The 15,270-nt window shown below is 41.3% G+C and overlaps 1 protein-coding gene across 1 annotated transcript in view; it reads right to left on the bottom strand.

Moving 5' to 3' along the window:
- Positions 1–1,680: 1,680 nt before the first annotated feature.
- The window catches only part of LOC115230660 (ataxin-2), a 46,848-nt gene continuing 33,258 nt past the window's right edge, over positions 1,681–15,270 (bottom strand). Inside the window, exons 7-15 of the mRNA XM_029800800.2 lie at positions 13,765–13,930; positions 12,701–12,816; positions 10,149–10,237; positions 9,428–9,649; positions 8,272–9,053; positions 7,406–7,534; positions 5,145–5,194; positions 2,839–2,957; positions 1,681–1,825 (exon numbers count right to left, since the gene is read on the bottom strand). Coding sequence (XP_029656660.2) covers positions 1,696–1,825; positions 2,839–2,957; positions 5,145–5,194; positions 7,406–7,534; positions 8,272–9,053; positions 9,428–9,649; positions 10,149–10,237; positions 12,701–12,816; positions 13,765–13,930 — 1,803 coding nt within the window. The 3' untranslated portion in view covers positions 1,681–1,695. The remainder of the gene's footprint in view (positions 1,826–2,838; positions 2,958–5,144; positions 5,195–7,405; positions 7,535–8,271; positions 9,054–9,427; positions 9,650–10,148; positions 10,238–12,700; positions 12,817–13,764; positions 13,931–15,270) is intronic.

The following is a 15,270-nucleotide window of genomic DNA, read 5'->3' as shown; positions in this document are numbered from 1 at the left end:
GGGGTCAATTACATTGATCTAGTATTTGTCTGGCACTGCCTTTTTAATTCTGAAAGGTAGCAGTGCAAGAGAAAGAACAATTCAGGAGTACAGTAATCCCTCGACCATCGTGGGCATTATGTTCCAACCCTGGGAAATTTGCCATACTGTCCAGCCTGCTACTGTCCCCTCAGTCAACCATTGCCATTCCTACCCTCCCTTTCACTAGTCCCCACCTGCTTCTAGTCTATAAAACAATAAAGGGTAAGGGGTAAAGACCCCCTTCGGTCATGAATGACCATGGGATTGCACCTAGAAAGTTACCCTCCTAGACACAAGTCCGGGCAAAGTTGCTTATGGAAGGCCAGCAGTCGCCCATGCATACCGGCCTCCCCTCTCCACGCCACCAGTGTTATCCAAGGGAAAGACAAAGATCGATACAGCTTGGCACCCGTGACGTCGCAACTCATTTCTACAGCTGAGTGAACTGGAGCAACGTGAAATAAAGTGTTTTGCTCAAGAACACAACACGCAGCCCGGTCCGGGATTCGAGCTCACAACCTCACGATCGTAAGCTCGACACTCTAACCACTGAGCCATGCGCCTTCAAGAGAGCTTGGATATGGTTACATGAAGGACTGGGAACAAATGACACCATTTGGACAAACCTTTTGTTCACAAAGATCATAGAACATGTCCAGAAGCCTGCACATCCTTAGTTACTCTTACTCTTTACTTGTTTCAGTCATTTGACTGCGGCCATGCTGGAGCACCGCCTTTAATCGAGCAACTCGACCCCGGGACTTATTCTTTGTAAGCCCAGTACTTATTCTATCGGTCTCTTTTGCCGAACTGCTAAAGGACGGGGACATAAATACACCAGCAATGCTAGGGGAACAAACACAGACACACAAACACGCATATATATATATATATATATACACGACGGGCTTCTTTCAGTTTCCGTCTACCAAATCCACTCACAAGGCTTTGGTCGGCCCGACGCTATAGTAGAAGACACTTGCCCAAGATGCCACGCAGTGGGACTGAACCCGGAACCGTGTGGTTGATAAACAAGCTACTTACCACACAGCCACTCCTGCGCCTATGAACGAAAACATATCAACACTGGTTTTCAAGTGGTGATGGGGGCAGGAGGACAAACGCAGACACACACACATATATGCAACGTGCTTCTTTCAGTTTCTGTCAACCAAATCAACTCACAAGGCTTTGGTTGGCTCAAGGTGCCATGTCATTGCTAAGTGGGAAGCACAAGCTTCTTATCAGGGATCCATCCAAGTAAAACAGACATCAATGAGGTCCACAGGTTCTAAGCCCGAAATGGGCTTCCTTCAGTTTCCATCTGTTTCTTTACTACCCTCAAGGGGCTAAACACAGAATGGACGAACAAGGACAGACAAACGGACTAAGTCGATCATATCGACCCCAGTGCGTAACTGTACTTAATTTATCGACACCGAAAAGATGACGAACAAGGACAGACAAACGGACTAAGTCGATCATATCGACCCCAGTGCGTAACTGTACTTAATTTATCGACACCGAAAAGATGAAAGGCAAAGTCGACCTCGGCGGAATTTGAACTCAGAACGTAACAGCAGACGAAATACCGCTAACGTTTCTGCCAGCTCGCCGCCTTCGAAATATCATAATACCTGATATTCTGTCTATGTCTAGTTTGCCAGCGTCTTTTTAGCAGGTACAAAGGAGTTGTAGAGAATGAAAAAATGAAAAAAATAAATTAAAATTAAAACACACCTGTGGGTAGGTCTTGGGATTAAATTCCTTTGCATTCGGGTTTAAGGTAGAATTTTTGACTTTCCTGAAAGAAAAATAAAAAATCTTTAAGTAAATTACCACCATCATCATCATTTAACCCTTTTGTTACCAACCCGGCTGAAACCACTTCTGGCTCTGTAGTACAAATGTCTTGTTTTCATGAGTTTTGAATTAAAATCTTCCACCAAACCTTAGTCACAATTTACGTTCCTAACACTAGCTTAATGATAATTAAGTTATTTTACTAAATTCTTTGTTATATTTAAAATTAATTGAAAGAAACACAGAGCATCTCAAAATAAATACGGTAACGAAAGGGTTAAACCATTAGTATTCACATTGTTTTGAATTATCTTGTAGCTAAGATATTCTCATGATGCGATTGCTTAGTTTTAGAAAGATATTGTACGACAGATGCAAGAGTCCAGATCTGGCCAGTTTGAGCGTTATTGGGTTAACATTCACTCTCCATGCTGGCAGGTATTGGGACAGTTTCACAGATGCCAGAGGACTGCACCAAAACCCACTGTCCACCTCAGCATGGTTTTTAATGCTTCATGCCCTTCCTAATGCTACCCACTTTGCAGTGAACTGGCAGCTGTTTTATGTCTTAGTAAGGAGAGATGGCCGTGCCCATGATTTTTTTTTTCCTAGGGAAGTGGTTCTAAACCAGTGTCCACATGACCCTTGAGGGGGTCTATATAAGATTTTGCTGTTTAAATTATGTTGGTTATACTTCTACCAATGCACAAAATATTTTAATCTTTTATAAAACTAATAATATTTACTCATAAAAATATCATCATCATTTAACATCTGCTTTCCATGCTTATGAGATCAACGTGTTGTCTATCGAAAGAGTGCTCTTTCGTACTAGAGGGCCCCTTTGCTCCAAAATGCCCCCCCCCCCGCTCACTCAAGCTCCACATGGCCCCTGTTGAAAACCTTTGCATTAGACAATGCAGTCCTCAATACACTGTGTCTGAATGAAAGTCAGGATGGTCGCAAGTGGAATATATTCAATCATGATGATGATCACCATGGAGCAGTACTCACTGTGATAGTTTATCAGTTTTCTCAAATTCTTTGCTCTTCTCCACATCTTTCCTCTCCTCTGATTTCTCCTGACGTTCACTTTTCTCTCCCTTTTCTTTGTCTTTATAACTTCCAGTTAACTGAAATGTGCATACATAAAAACGTTATACATACACACGTACGTAACATACATTCATATAAATATTCTATGCATACACAGAGGTGAGTGTGTGTGTGTATATATATATATTATATATATATATATATATATATATATATATATAATATATATATATACATATATACACACATATATATATAATATATACATATATACATATTACACACATATATATACACATATATACACACATATATACACACATATATACATATATACACACATATATACATACATATATATATACATATATCACACATATATACATACATAATATATATACATATATACACATATTATATACATATATATATACATATATACACACTATATATATACATAATATATATATACATATATATATATACATATATATATACATATACACATATATATATACATACATATATATATATACATATATACACACATATATATATACATATATACACACACATATATATATATATACATATATACACATATATATATACACATATATACACACATATATATACATACATATATACACATATATATACACATATACATATATACACATATATATACATATATACACATATATATATATACATATATACACACATATATATATACATATATACACACACATATATATATATATACACAAATATACACACACATACACAAATATACACACATATACATATATACACACATATATATATATGTATATATACATATGTAATATACACATACATATACTCATACGTATAGATCTATACATTCAGGTGCATACACACATATGCATAAGAGATATTCTTATAATAATTCTGCTTGTCATTGCATTAACTTAGCACATTCGTAACACTTTCACATGATTAGAAAAAGAGAGGGAGGGAGATAAAAGAGGGAGAGAGAAGCGTTGACGACATGAAGTAGATGGAATGTAATTGTAATGTATTCATGTGATTAGTTGAAGGGAAAGAGGGGAGAAAGAAGACAAAAAGAGGATAAGGCAAAGAGTGAAACAGAAAGAGGGAGAAAGAACAAAAGGGAAAGAAAAGTGTCCATGATGTGAGGTAGGGGGAATGTAACACTTATTATGTGGTTAAATATGTTAGTTGAAGGTAGAGGAAAATTGAAAATATAACTTTAGCAGAGGGGTGATGTTCTGATGGTGACGTTAGAGAGAAAGATAATGATGATGGTAGAGATGGCGATTGTATAAAAGTGTATTTAAAAAAAAAGTTTTTTATATCACCTATCACTTACTGCATGCACATAAGTGCAATTCCGTGAAATATTCATGCTTATTTATATATGTGGTATATAAATGCCATTTAAAGGTTGTATCATATGTACAGGATATTTTGTTTTTTGTTTATGGGGGAAATGGAAAAATTAGTGTGAATATTTATTTTATGAGCCCTGTGTGGTAAGTAGCTTGCTTACCAACCACATGGTTCCGGGTTCAGTCCCACTGCGTGGCATCTTGGGCAAGTGTCTTCTGCTATAGCCCCGGGCCGACTAATGCCTTGTGGGTGGATTTGGTAGACGGAAACTGAAAGAAACCTGTCGTATATATGTGTGTATGTATATATATATGTATGTGTGTGTGGTGTGTGTGTGTGTGTGTCCCCCTAGCATTGCTTGACAACTGATGCTGGTGTGTTTATGTCCCTGTAACTTAGCAGTTCGGCAAAAAAGACCGATAAAATAAGTACTGGGCTTACAAAGAATAAGTCCCGGGGTCGATTTGCTCGACTAAAGGCGATGCTCCAGCATGGCCGCAGTCAAATGACTGAAACAAGTAAAAGAGTAAATAGTATACATACAGGTCTATACACACATCAATATGAAACTATGCCATTGGAAAGCAAATATCTTAATCATACATCCCTACACACACACAAAATGACAGGTGCTCATCATTTAATGACCATTTTCCATGCTGGCATGGGTTGGATGGTTTGACAGGGGCTGGCCAGGTGAGCAGCTGCCCAGACTCCGGTTGTCTGTTGTGGCATGGTTTCTACAGCTGGATGCCCTTCCTTCAAATAGAAACACTTTGAATTGGACAACTGCACAAGAGAGAACCAGACAAGGTCCCAGAGCCAGATAAAGGTTGGTACCAGAAGAAGAAGAATCAAAACCAACTTACCTTAATATGTGAACTAAATGTTTTGTAGGCTTCTATTTCGGAAGCTCGATCTGTTGAGAGAGAAAGAAATAGATAAGGTTGTATGACAACTATGTATAATTCCATGTTTAATATATATAAAAAAAAACCACCTTTTTAAAATAAAAATGTTAAGAGAAAAAAAAAAAAGTCTCATCCAAAACCACCCTTCTCCACCCACAAAAACTCATTTTCTAACAATTTATTGGGTTGGTGTATAATTATTGCGGCTTTTTTTCAACAAATTTTATTCAACAAAAACATCTTTAAATGATGGCCTGACCATCTGCCAAGCAAATGGGAAGCAGTGATTGAGGTAGATGGTGAATATGCTCCAGAATAATCATTTAATGATGTTTTTGTTGAATAAAATTTGTTGAAAAAAAGCCGCAATAATTAAGCACCAACCCAATAGTTATGGGCTTGGACCCACTGCATTACATCTTCAGCAAGTGTCCATGGGTTGATCAATGTCTTGTCAATGGAATTGGTAGATGGAAACTGTGCAGAAGCCTAGCCAATATATATCTTTTGTGCATTTCAGATAAACAAGTTGTACCCAGGACTTTTGGCTGGGGGCTATAGAAGACATTTGTCCAAGATGCCACACAATGATCCCAAGCTCCAAACCCTTGAAACCTTGCAGAGCAAATTTTTTGACACAGCCATGGCTATACCCAAAAAAGTAATAACTGCCTAGTGTGTCGCTTGAACCCATGACATTTGTGTTATTAGTGTGATGCCCCAACCCATTGAGCTTACTGGTATGCATGCAAATATTTATTACTATTTTAATGTCACTTATAAACATATGCTCTGTAGCTTGGTACATTAGACATGTGAAGATAAGCCGATTAGTCCTTTAGCATTCAAACTGGCCAGAGCTGGCCTCTCAAACATACCCTACAATGTCATTCTAAAAAAACTATCACATCATTGAAATCCCCAAGCTACAAGATAATGCAGGATTAATTCAAAACAATATGAATAAAAACGCATTTCGTTTGACAGAAAAACCTGAATATCAAGGGGTTAAGGGGGTACAAAAAAAAGGCCTTTCATGAAGGACAATAAGGATCAGTGACAGGATAGGGATCTGTTCACAGAGTGCTGCTTCAAGGGGGTCCAACTCATGCCAGCATGGAAAATGCAGAGAGAGAGAGAAGAAAAAAAAATTATGATTAATTTTGCAGGTAACTGTTAGTGCCTCCATATTAACTATGTTCACACGAAGTTATCTGGTAATCTGAGATAAAAACCTAAGTACATGTTTTTATGGGCAAACACAAAAATGTACCTAAAGATAAGATATATACACAAACGTACATCTTAAGATATGTAAGCATAAATAGATAAGATATGGGAACAAGTGGGGAAGTAGTGATAAGTATACATTACTATTACGACTTCTAATGGTTGCAATATTTGGCTTAAGGCCAGCACTTTTAGGGGCACGGCTAAGTTGGTTACATCAACCCCAGTGCTCAACAGTTTACGTAGTTTATTGACCCTGACAAGGATGAAGGGCAAAGCTGGCCTTGGCAAAATGTGATGGGGTTGGAAGAAATGCTGCTAAGAATAATAGTTATGGGAGAATCCTGTACACCCCCACATGACTGGAGGTGGACTAACGAATTTCAATAAATAAAGAGGTGCGTGAACTGCCAAGAGCAGTTGATTGCTGTCGAAGGGGCTGAAGGATATTGGAACTGAGACCTGCACAGTTGACCTTCAGAATACTGTCATCTTGTATTTTAAGAAAAAAAAATTCCTATGAAAGATTCTTAAGGTTTGAGGAAACTTGTCACCAAGCCTCAAGACAACATCTCTTAACTAATATAGCATGTAATCTCTCTCTATATAAACGGCAGTTTGTCTGTGTGTGTTTCTGTGTGTCTGTTAGGTTGTACCCTCACCCTGACTACGGCTTTCAACCGATTCTGATGAAACTTGACACACACATAGCCCAATGTCATAATTCAAAACTAACAGTTCCCCCAGTTCTGAAAAAAAATCGATAAATTCGACATGGGGTCGAGAATCAGAAACACAAACCACAGACTGTCTAGGGGACGCAACTCGACCTTTTTAACTCTCAAAAAAAATTTACCATCATTTCCCCCCCATTTTTTTGCTATTTTTTGGCTATAACTCTCTAAAAATGCTTTATAGTTATTTCCCTTACAAACCTGAGCAACGCCAGGCGATACTGCTAGTAGCCTAATAATGACAACAATAATAACCTTTTGAATTTGAATTCCTTCTTGATTCATCGAGGCTTGATAAAGGAGAAGCAGGTACAATTTCTCTGTTATCGGCAGGCACAATATGAGACCGGTTGCTGAGGATTTCTTTGTCTTCCTTCTCAGAAGCTACAAAATATACACATATATATATATATATTACATACTTTTACACACACACACACACACACGTAAATACATGGACATGCATTCATCATGGTTAGGATATTTGGCTCATGATCATAAGATCCCGAGTTCAATTCCTGGCAGTGTGTTGTGTCCTTGAGCAAGACACTTCATTTCTCGCTGCTCCAGTCCACTCAGCTGGCAAAAATGAGTTGTACCTGTAATTCAAAGGGACCAGCTTCCATTTTGGATGTTAGCCACCCGCCTCGCATCACTGCTTGACAACCAGTGCTGGGGTGTTTACATCCCCGTAACTTAGCGGTTTAGCAAAAGAGTATGATAAAGTAAGTACAAAGCTTAAGATACAAGTCCTTGATAGATTTCATCCTCATGATCACCACTTAACGTCTGCTTTCCATGCTGGCATGGGTTGGACAGTTTGACTGGGGACTGGCAATCCAGGAGGCTGCACCAGGCTCCGATCTGATCGGGCAAAGTTTCTACAGCCGGATGCCCTTCCTAACGCCAACAACTCTGAGACTGTAGCGGGGGCTTTTTACACGCCACTGGCATCAACCACGCTTGAATGGTGCTTTTTACGTGTCACTGGCATGGGTGCCAGTCAGGTGGCACTGAGCTTTTCAAGGCGGTGCCCCAGCTTGGTCACAGTGACATGACTGAAACAAGCAAGAGAATATAAAGAATCACAAAGTGTAAATAAAGAATTTGACCAAACTTACATCCATTCACTTTGAGTTGTTCCATATTTGATGAATCGGAAGGGGAGTCGTGGCTCTTTGCGATTTGCGTTTGTAGGGGCAGGGACTGTGGCTGTGAGGGCAGCGCTTCTCGAGGAGGGTTGTAATTACTGTGATTCTGTTGAAGTTGCAGTGGCAACATTGAGGTTATCTGCTGGGCAACATTAGACGTCTGCGGGCTCGGATCGGCGACGGTGGCCGTGGCCGGCGGCTGCTGCTGTGACGGCGTCTGCTGTTGCTGATGATGGTGGGTCATGGTGGTCGGTGCGGTCACGGACGACGCGGCCATGCTGCTGCTACTACTACCACCACTGCTGCTGCTGTTCGTAGCGGCACTGTTGCTGTTGCTGCTCACACCCCCTCCTCCGACGACACTGCCTCCGCTGCTGCTACTGCCGCCACTACCACCTCCACCACTTCCTCCACCAACGCCGCCACCACCACCACCACCACCACCGACACCACTCTGGCTTGGATTGCACAGAGCCTCCCGGTTGCTGTTGTTGCTGCTAGTTGCAGTAGTAGTAGTAGTAGTGATGTTGTTGGTTGTGTTGTTACTGCTGCTAACGCTGCTGCTGCTGCTGATACTACTGCTGCTGCTAATGCTGTTACTGTTGCTGCTGCTAATACTACTACTACTACTGTTGCTCAGTGCTTGACTAGTGCTCATGTTGTTCGGAGACAGGCTGCTCCCACGGACACCAGTACTACCGGTGCCTACCATTCCGCCTCGACTGGGGACTTTGCGCAGGGGGACTGCATTTCTGGAAAACCAAACAGAGACAGAAATAAACAACAATTAAAACGACAATGCATTCAATGATAACTGAATTAGGGTTCCGCCAGTACAGTCCAGGGGTCCCACAAGAAGTTACAAAACTGCTAAAATCGGCAGCAATTTTTAAGTCTCCTGTGCAGATATGTGTGCATAAGACTATTAAATTATTGCACAGGGGTTCCTCGAGCCAGCGGAATGCTTCCTTGGGGTTCCGCTCCAGCAAAAAGTTTGAAAAGCACTGATATAGGGGATTCACAAAAATCAGCATCGATACAGGGATACTGGTGTGAACACAAATGGGTCGGGCTAAAAAGAAAGACAGCGACAAGCTTAAAATCATATAAACTGTTTTAAGCATACCTTCCAGGGGCGTTACTGCTTTGTTGTTGCTGCTGCTGCTGTTGTTGTTGTTGTTGCTCTGGTTTGACGACGGCTGCAAATTTCTCCTCGTCTTCCCCTTCGCCATTCTCTAACGATATCCTGTGTTTGTAACTGTCACTTCTCTCAATTTCATCAGCCAGTTTTGCAGCAGCTTCTTCTCGCTCTTTATATTCCTTAGTATCACGTCTTTCTAATGGAGTCCTGCGACAGAGGAAGAGAAAAAAAAAGGGGGGGGACACACATATGAAAACTTGATTAAAAACGGACGAGAAGGAGAAATACAGACAAGGGGACTGACAGGCAGGGGGACTGACAGACAAGGGGGACCGACAGACAGTGGGGACCGACAGACAGGGGGACTGACAGACAGGGGGACTGAACAGGCAGGGGGGACTGACAGGCAGGGGGACTGACAGGCAGGGGGGACTGACAGGCAGGGGGGACTGACAGACAGGGGGACTGACAGACAGGGGGGACTGACAGACAGGGGGGACTGACAGACAGGGGGGACTGACAGACAGGGGGGACTGACAGACAGGGGGGACTGACAGACAGGGGGGACTGACAGACAGGGGGACTGACAGGCAGGGGGACTGACAGACAGGGGGGACTGACAGACAGGGGGGACTGACAGACAGGGGGACTGACAGGCAGGGGGATTGACAGAGAGAGAAAGAAAGAAAACCAGTGGAGAACTCACGTGTATTGTGATAAGTTTTCATCATATGTAGATATCACATTGAATTGCTCATAATTAGTTCTGAACATGTCGGAAGGATCCCAACCATTCTGAAAGAGGGAAGTTCACAAAAAAAAAAAAAAAAAAAGTCAATGGGAGGGTCATGGTTGGAATACTTTTGATCAAAGGCTGGCTTCAACAGCAAATGCAACAAGTATGGGCACATTAGATACTATTGTCCATGATATACAATGTCTAAAGACAGGATGGTCACAGCTGGACCACCTTTGATTATGAGTATAAGTCTGCTGGATCAGGATCTGACCTAAGGCTAACCAAGGAAAGGAACAACACAGATAATGTAGTCCTAGATACACTATGCCTGAATACATAGTGTATAACGACAGGATGATCACACAGGTGGAACACCTTTGATCAGGTGTGATGGACCAGACTAATCCGGGGCTAAACAACACGGAAGGATACATTAGACAATGTAATCCTAGATGTACTGTATCTAAATAACCGGATGGTCACAGGTATGCTGGATTCAGGACTGAGCTAGGGCTAAACAACATCATTTTAACACCTGCTTTCCATGCTAGCACGAGTTAGATGATTTGACTGAAACCGGTAAGCTGCACCAGGTTCCAGTCTGATTTTGGCTTGGTTTCTATGGCTGGATGCCCTTCCTGATGCCAACCACTACAAGTGTGGAATGGGTGCCAAATACAAGATACCAGCACTGGCCACAACTACGGTTTCACTGGGCCTGACAGATCTTCTCAAATACAGCATATCACCAAAGGTCTCCGTCACTTACCGTTAGCTATTTCTTTTCTACCCGCAAGGGGCTAAACACAGAGGGGACGTACAAGGACAGACAAACGGGTTAAGTTGATTACATCGAGCCCAGTGTGCAACTGGTACTTAATTTATTGACCCCGAAAGGATGAAAGGCAAAGTCGACCTCGGTGGAATTTGAACTCAGAACGTAGCGGCAGACGAAATACCTATTTCTTTGCTACCCACAAGGGGCTAAACACAGAGGGGACGTACAAGGACAGACAAACGGGTTAAGTTGATTACATCGAGCCCAGTGTGCAACTGGTACTTAATTTATTGACCCCGAAAGGATGAAAGGCAAAGTCGACCTCGGTGGAATTTGAACTCAGAACGTAGCGGCAGACGAAATACGTATTTCTTTACTACCCACAAGGGGCTAAACACAGAGAGGATAAACAAGGACAGACAAACGGGTTAAGTCGATTACATCGAGCCCAGTGCGTAACTGGTATTTAATTTATCGACCCCGAAAGGATGAAAGGCAAAGTCGACCTCGGCAGAATTTGAACTCAGAACGTAACGGCAGACGAAATACCTATTTCTTTATTACCCACAAGGGGTTAAACACAGAGGAGACAAACAAGGATAGACATAGGTATTAAGTCGATTACATCGACCCCAGTGCGTAACTGGTACTTAATTTATCAACCCCGAAAGGATGAAAGGCAAAGTCAACCTCGGTGGAATTTGAACTCAGAACGTAACAGTAGACGAAATACGGCTACACATTTCGCCCGGCTTGCTAACATTTCTGCCAGCTCTATGAGGCCCCAAATTCAAAGGGTGCTTTTTTTACATGCCACTGGCATGGACCACAACTGTAAAGAAGGACACATTGATTAATGTAACCCCAGATATACATAAGCCATGGCTTGAGTAAATTCAGGATAGCTGAAATAGTAGACCTGGGGCTAAACAAGAAAGGATGCATTAGATAGTCCAAGATAAAAAAAGGTCTGGAAAAAAAACAAAGGTAGAGACAAATTGTGTAACCCTTTCATTACTGTATTTCTGTTGAGATGCTCTCCGTTTCTTTCAATTACTTTAAAAATAATAAAGAATTTAGTAAAATAACTTAGTTATCATTAAGTTGGTGTTAGGAACATAAATTGTAACTAAGGTCTGGTGGAGGATTTTAATTCAGGACTTATGTAAACAAGACATTTGTACTGCAGAACCAGAGGTGGTTTCAGCCGAGTTGGTATCAGAAGGGTTAAAAATATCATGGTGACTTTAACCCTTCTGTTACTGTATTTCTGTTGAGATGCTCTGTGTTTCTTTCAATTAATTTTAAATATTACAAAGAATTTAGTAAAATAACTTTGTTATCAATAAGCTGGTGTTAGGAAGATAAATTGTAACTAAGGTTTGGTGGAGGATTTTAATTCAGGACTTATGTAAACAAGACATTTGTACTGCAGAACCAGAGGTGGTTTCAGCCGAGTTGGTATCAAAAGGGTTAAAAATATCATGGTGACTTTAACCCTTCTGTTACTGTATTTCTGTTGAGATGCTCTGTGTTTCTTTCAATTAATTTTAAATATTACAAAGAATTTAGTAAAATAACTTTGTTATCAATAAGCTGGTGTTAGGAAGATAAATTGTAACTAAGGTTTGGTGGAAGATTTTAATTCAAAACTTAGGAAAACAAGACATTTGTACTACAGAACCAGAGGCGGTTTCAGCCGGGTTGGTATTGAAAGGGTTAAAACATGAAAAATACTTACAGATGCATCACTATCGAGACTGGTCATTTTCCCGTCTTCTAAGTCCCCTTCCCATGGGGTCAAGTCTTTATCACCTAACTGGCCATTAAATCGGGAAGAAGATTCAGAATAATTATCTGGAAAGAGAAGAAAATATCATCATCATCATCGTTTAACGTCTGTTCTCCATGCTAGCATGAAAAAACTTAAAATCAAACTGCACTCTTTAAAACTCGCACTAAGGGCAGGGTAAAATTATTACCTGCTTTGATAGCAAGTTGATGCAGGTAGTTTATCCCATTCCCCTCTGACTTTTAGTTAATTCAAATGAAAAAAAAAAACAACGCATTATTTATGGAATGACCCAATAGTTTCTGTGGTTAGGTACTCTTCCAAATGCCAACTACTTTCCAGCGTTCTTTGTAAATTTTTTACATGGTATTAACAGCAAGGAGGTTGCTGTGCAGCTCAGAAGGCTACAATCCCTTTCGAGCATGTGGGGTCCTTCTGCAAATGGGAAGTGACTTTATGTTAGGTGATAAAAAAAAGTATAAAAGAAGGATCCAGGTAGTGCAACAGGAAACTAGGGATACCTGACTGGCTGAATATATAGAGCAGTGGTTTTCAACCAGGGTTCCACGGAACCTTAGGGTTCCGCCAGTACAGTTCAGGGGTTCCGCAAGAAGTTAGAAAGCTGCTAAAATCGGCAGTGGTTTTCAACCGGGGTTCCACGGAACCTTAGGGTTCCGCCAGTACAGTTCAGGGGTTCCGCAAGAAGTTAGAAAACTGCTAAAATCGGCAGTGGTTTTCAACCGGGGTTCCACGGAACCTTAGGGTTCCGCCAGTACAGAACAGGTGTTTTGTTTTTCTATAGAGGAACTTCATGGCTACTCACGTGAAAATAAATGTTGAGAGTAACAGGGAGGGAGTAAGGTATGCATATATATACAAGGAGGGGGTGCTGAAAAGTTCCTGGCTTTAGGAAAAAGAAAATAAAGGAACAAACACCTAATTGAACAATCAGGCCAACCAGAGACGAGAGAGGCCGAGGAAGGGGGCTAAAGGAGGATGGTAAAGTACCTTACCTTTTACTGCATACTCCAAATCTACATTTTTGGCTTCTAATTTGACAATTTCTGAAGACTTTATTATAAGATTATCGATGATGTTTTCCTTATTTGGAATAACGGAATTACAGTTAGGAGCCAACCGATCATCAACTTTATGTGCCATTGACAACACAATGTCCATCTGGGGAGAGAGAGAGAGAGAGAAATTAAATACATGAATGTGTAGGACATCACACAGGCTATATATATATATATATACACACTCTTTTTTTACTCTTTTACTTGTTTCAGTCATTTGACTGCGGCCATGCTGGAGCACCGCCTTTAATCGAGCAACTCGACCCCGGGACTTATTCTTTTTGTAAGCCCAGTACTTATTCTATGGGTCTCTTTTTGCCGAACCGCTAAGTAACGGGGACATAAGCACACCAGCATCGGTTGCCAAGCAATGTTAGGGGGACAAACACAGACACACACACGCATATATATATATATACATATATACGATGGGCTTCTTTCAGTTTCCGTCTACCAAATCCACTCACAAGGCTTTGGTCGGCCCGAGGCTATAGTAGAAGACACTAGCCCAAGATGCCACGCAGTGGGACTGAACCCAGAACCATGTGGTTGGTAAACAAGCTACTTACCACACAGCCACTCCTGCGCCTATGTATAGAAGTAATATCAATGCTATAGTGTCCAGAGAGAGAGAGAGAGAGATTTAAAAACGGGTGTGTGTATTTTTTTTTTTTTTTTTTTACTTGTGTCAGTCATTAGACTGTGGCCATGCTGGGGCACTGCCTTGAAATTTTAGTCGAATGAACTGTCCCCGGTCTTTTATTCTTAAAGCCTGGTAATTATTCTATTGGTCTCATTACCAAACTGCCAAGTCACAGGGGTATAAACACACCAACACCACTTGGTGGTGGGAGACAAACACAGACACAAACATATCTATATCTACACACACACAACAGGCCTCTTTCAGTTTCCGTCCACCAAATCCACTCATAAGGCTTTGGATGGCTCAAGGATATAGCAGAAGACACTTGCCCAAGGTGCCATGCTGTGGTACCGAACCAGAAACCTTGTGCTTGAGAAGCAAGCCTCCTTCTACACCAGCCTGATTAAATAAATGTCTTACTCTCTTTTACTTGTTTCAGTCATCTGACTGCGGCCAGGCTGGAGTACCGCCTTTTAGTCGATTAAATCGACCCCAGGACTTATTCTTTGTAAGCCCAGTACTTATTTTATCATTCTCTTTTGCTGAACCGCTAAGTTACGGGGACGTAAACACACCACCATCGGTTGTCAAGCAATGGTGGGGGGACAAACACAGACACACAAACATATACACACATACATATATACGAGGGGCTTCTTCCAGTTTCCGTCTACCAAATCCACTCACAAGGCTTTGGTCGGCCCGAGGCTATAGTAGAAGATACTTGCCCAAGGTGCCACGCAGTGGGATGAACCCGGAACCATGTGGTTGGTAAGCAAGCTACTTACCACACAGCC

The sequence above is a fragment of the Octopus sinensis genome, unplaced genomic scaffold (genome assembly GCF_006345805.1).
Source record: "Octopus sinensis unplaced genomic scaffold, ASM634580v1 Contig16096, whole genome shotgun sequence".
Lineage (NCBI taxonomy): Eukaryota > Metazoa > Mollusca > Cephalopoda > Octopoda > Octopodidae > Octopus > Octopus sinensis.
This window is presented reverse-complemented; position numbering and strand designations above follow the sequence as displayed.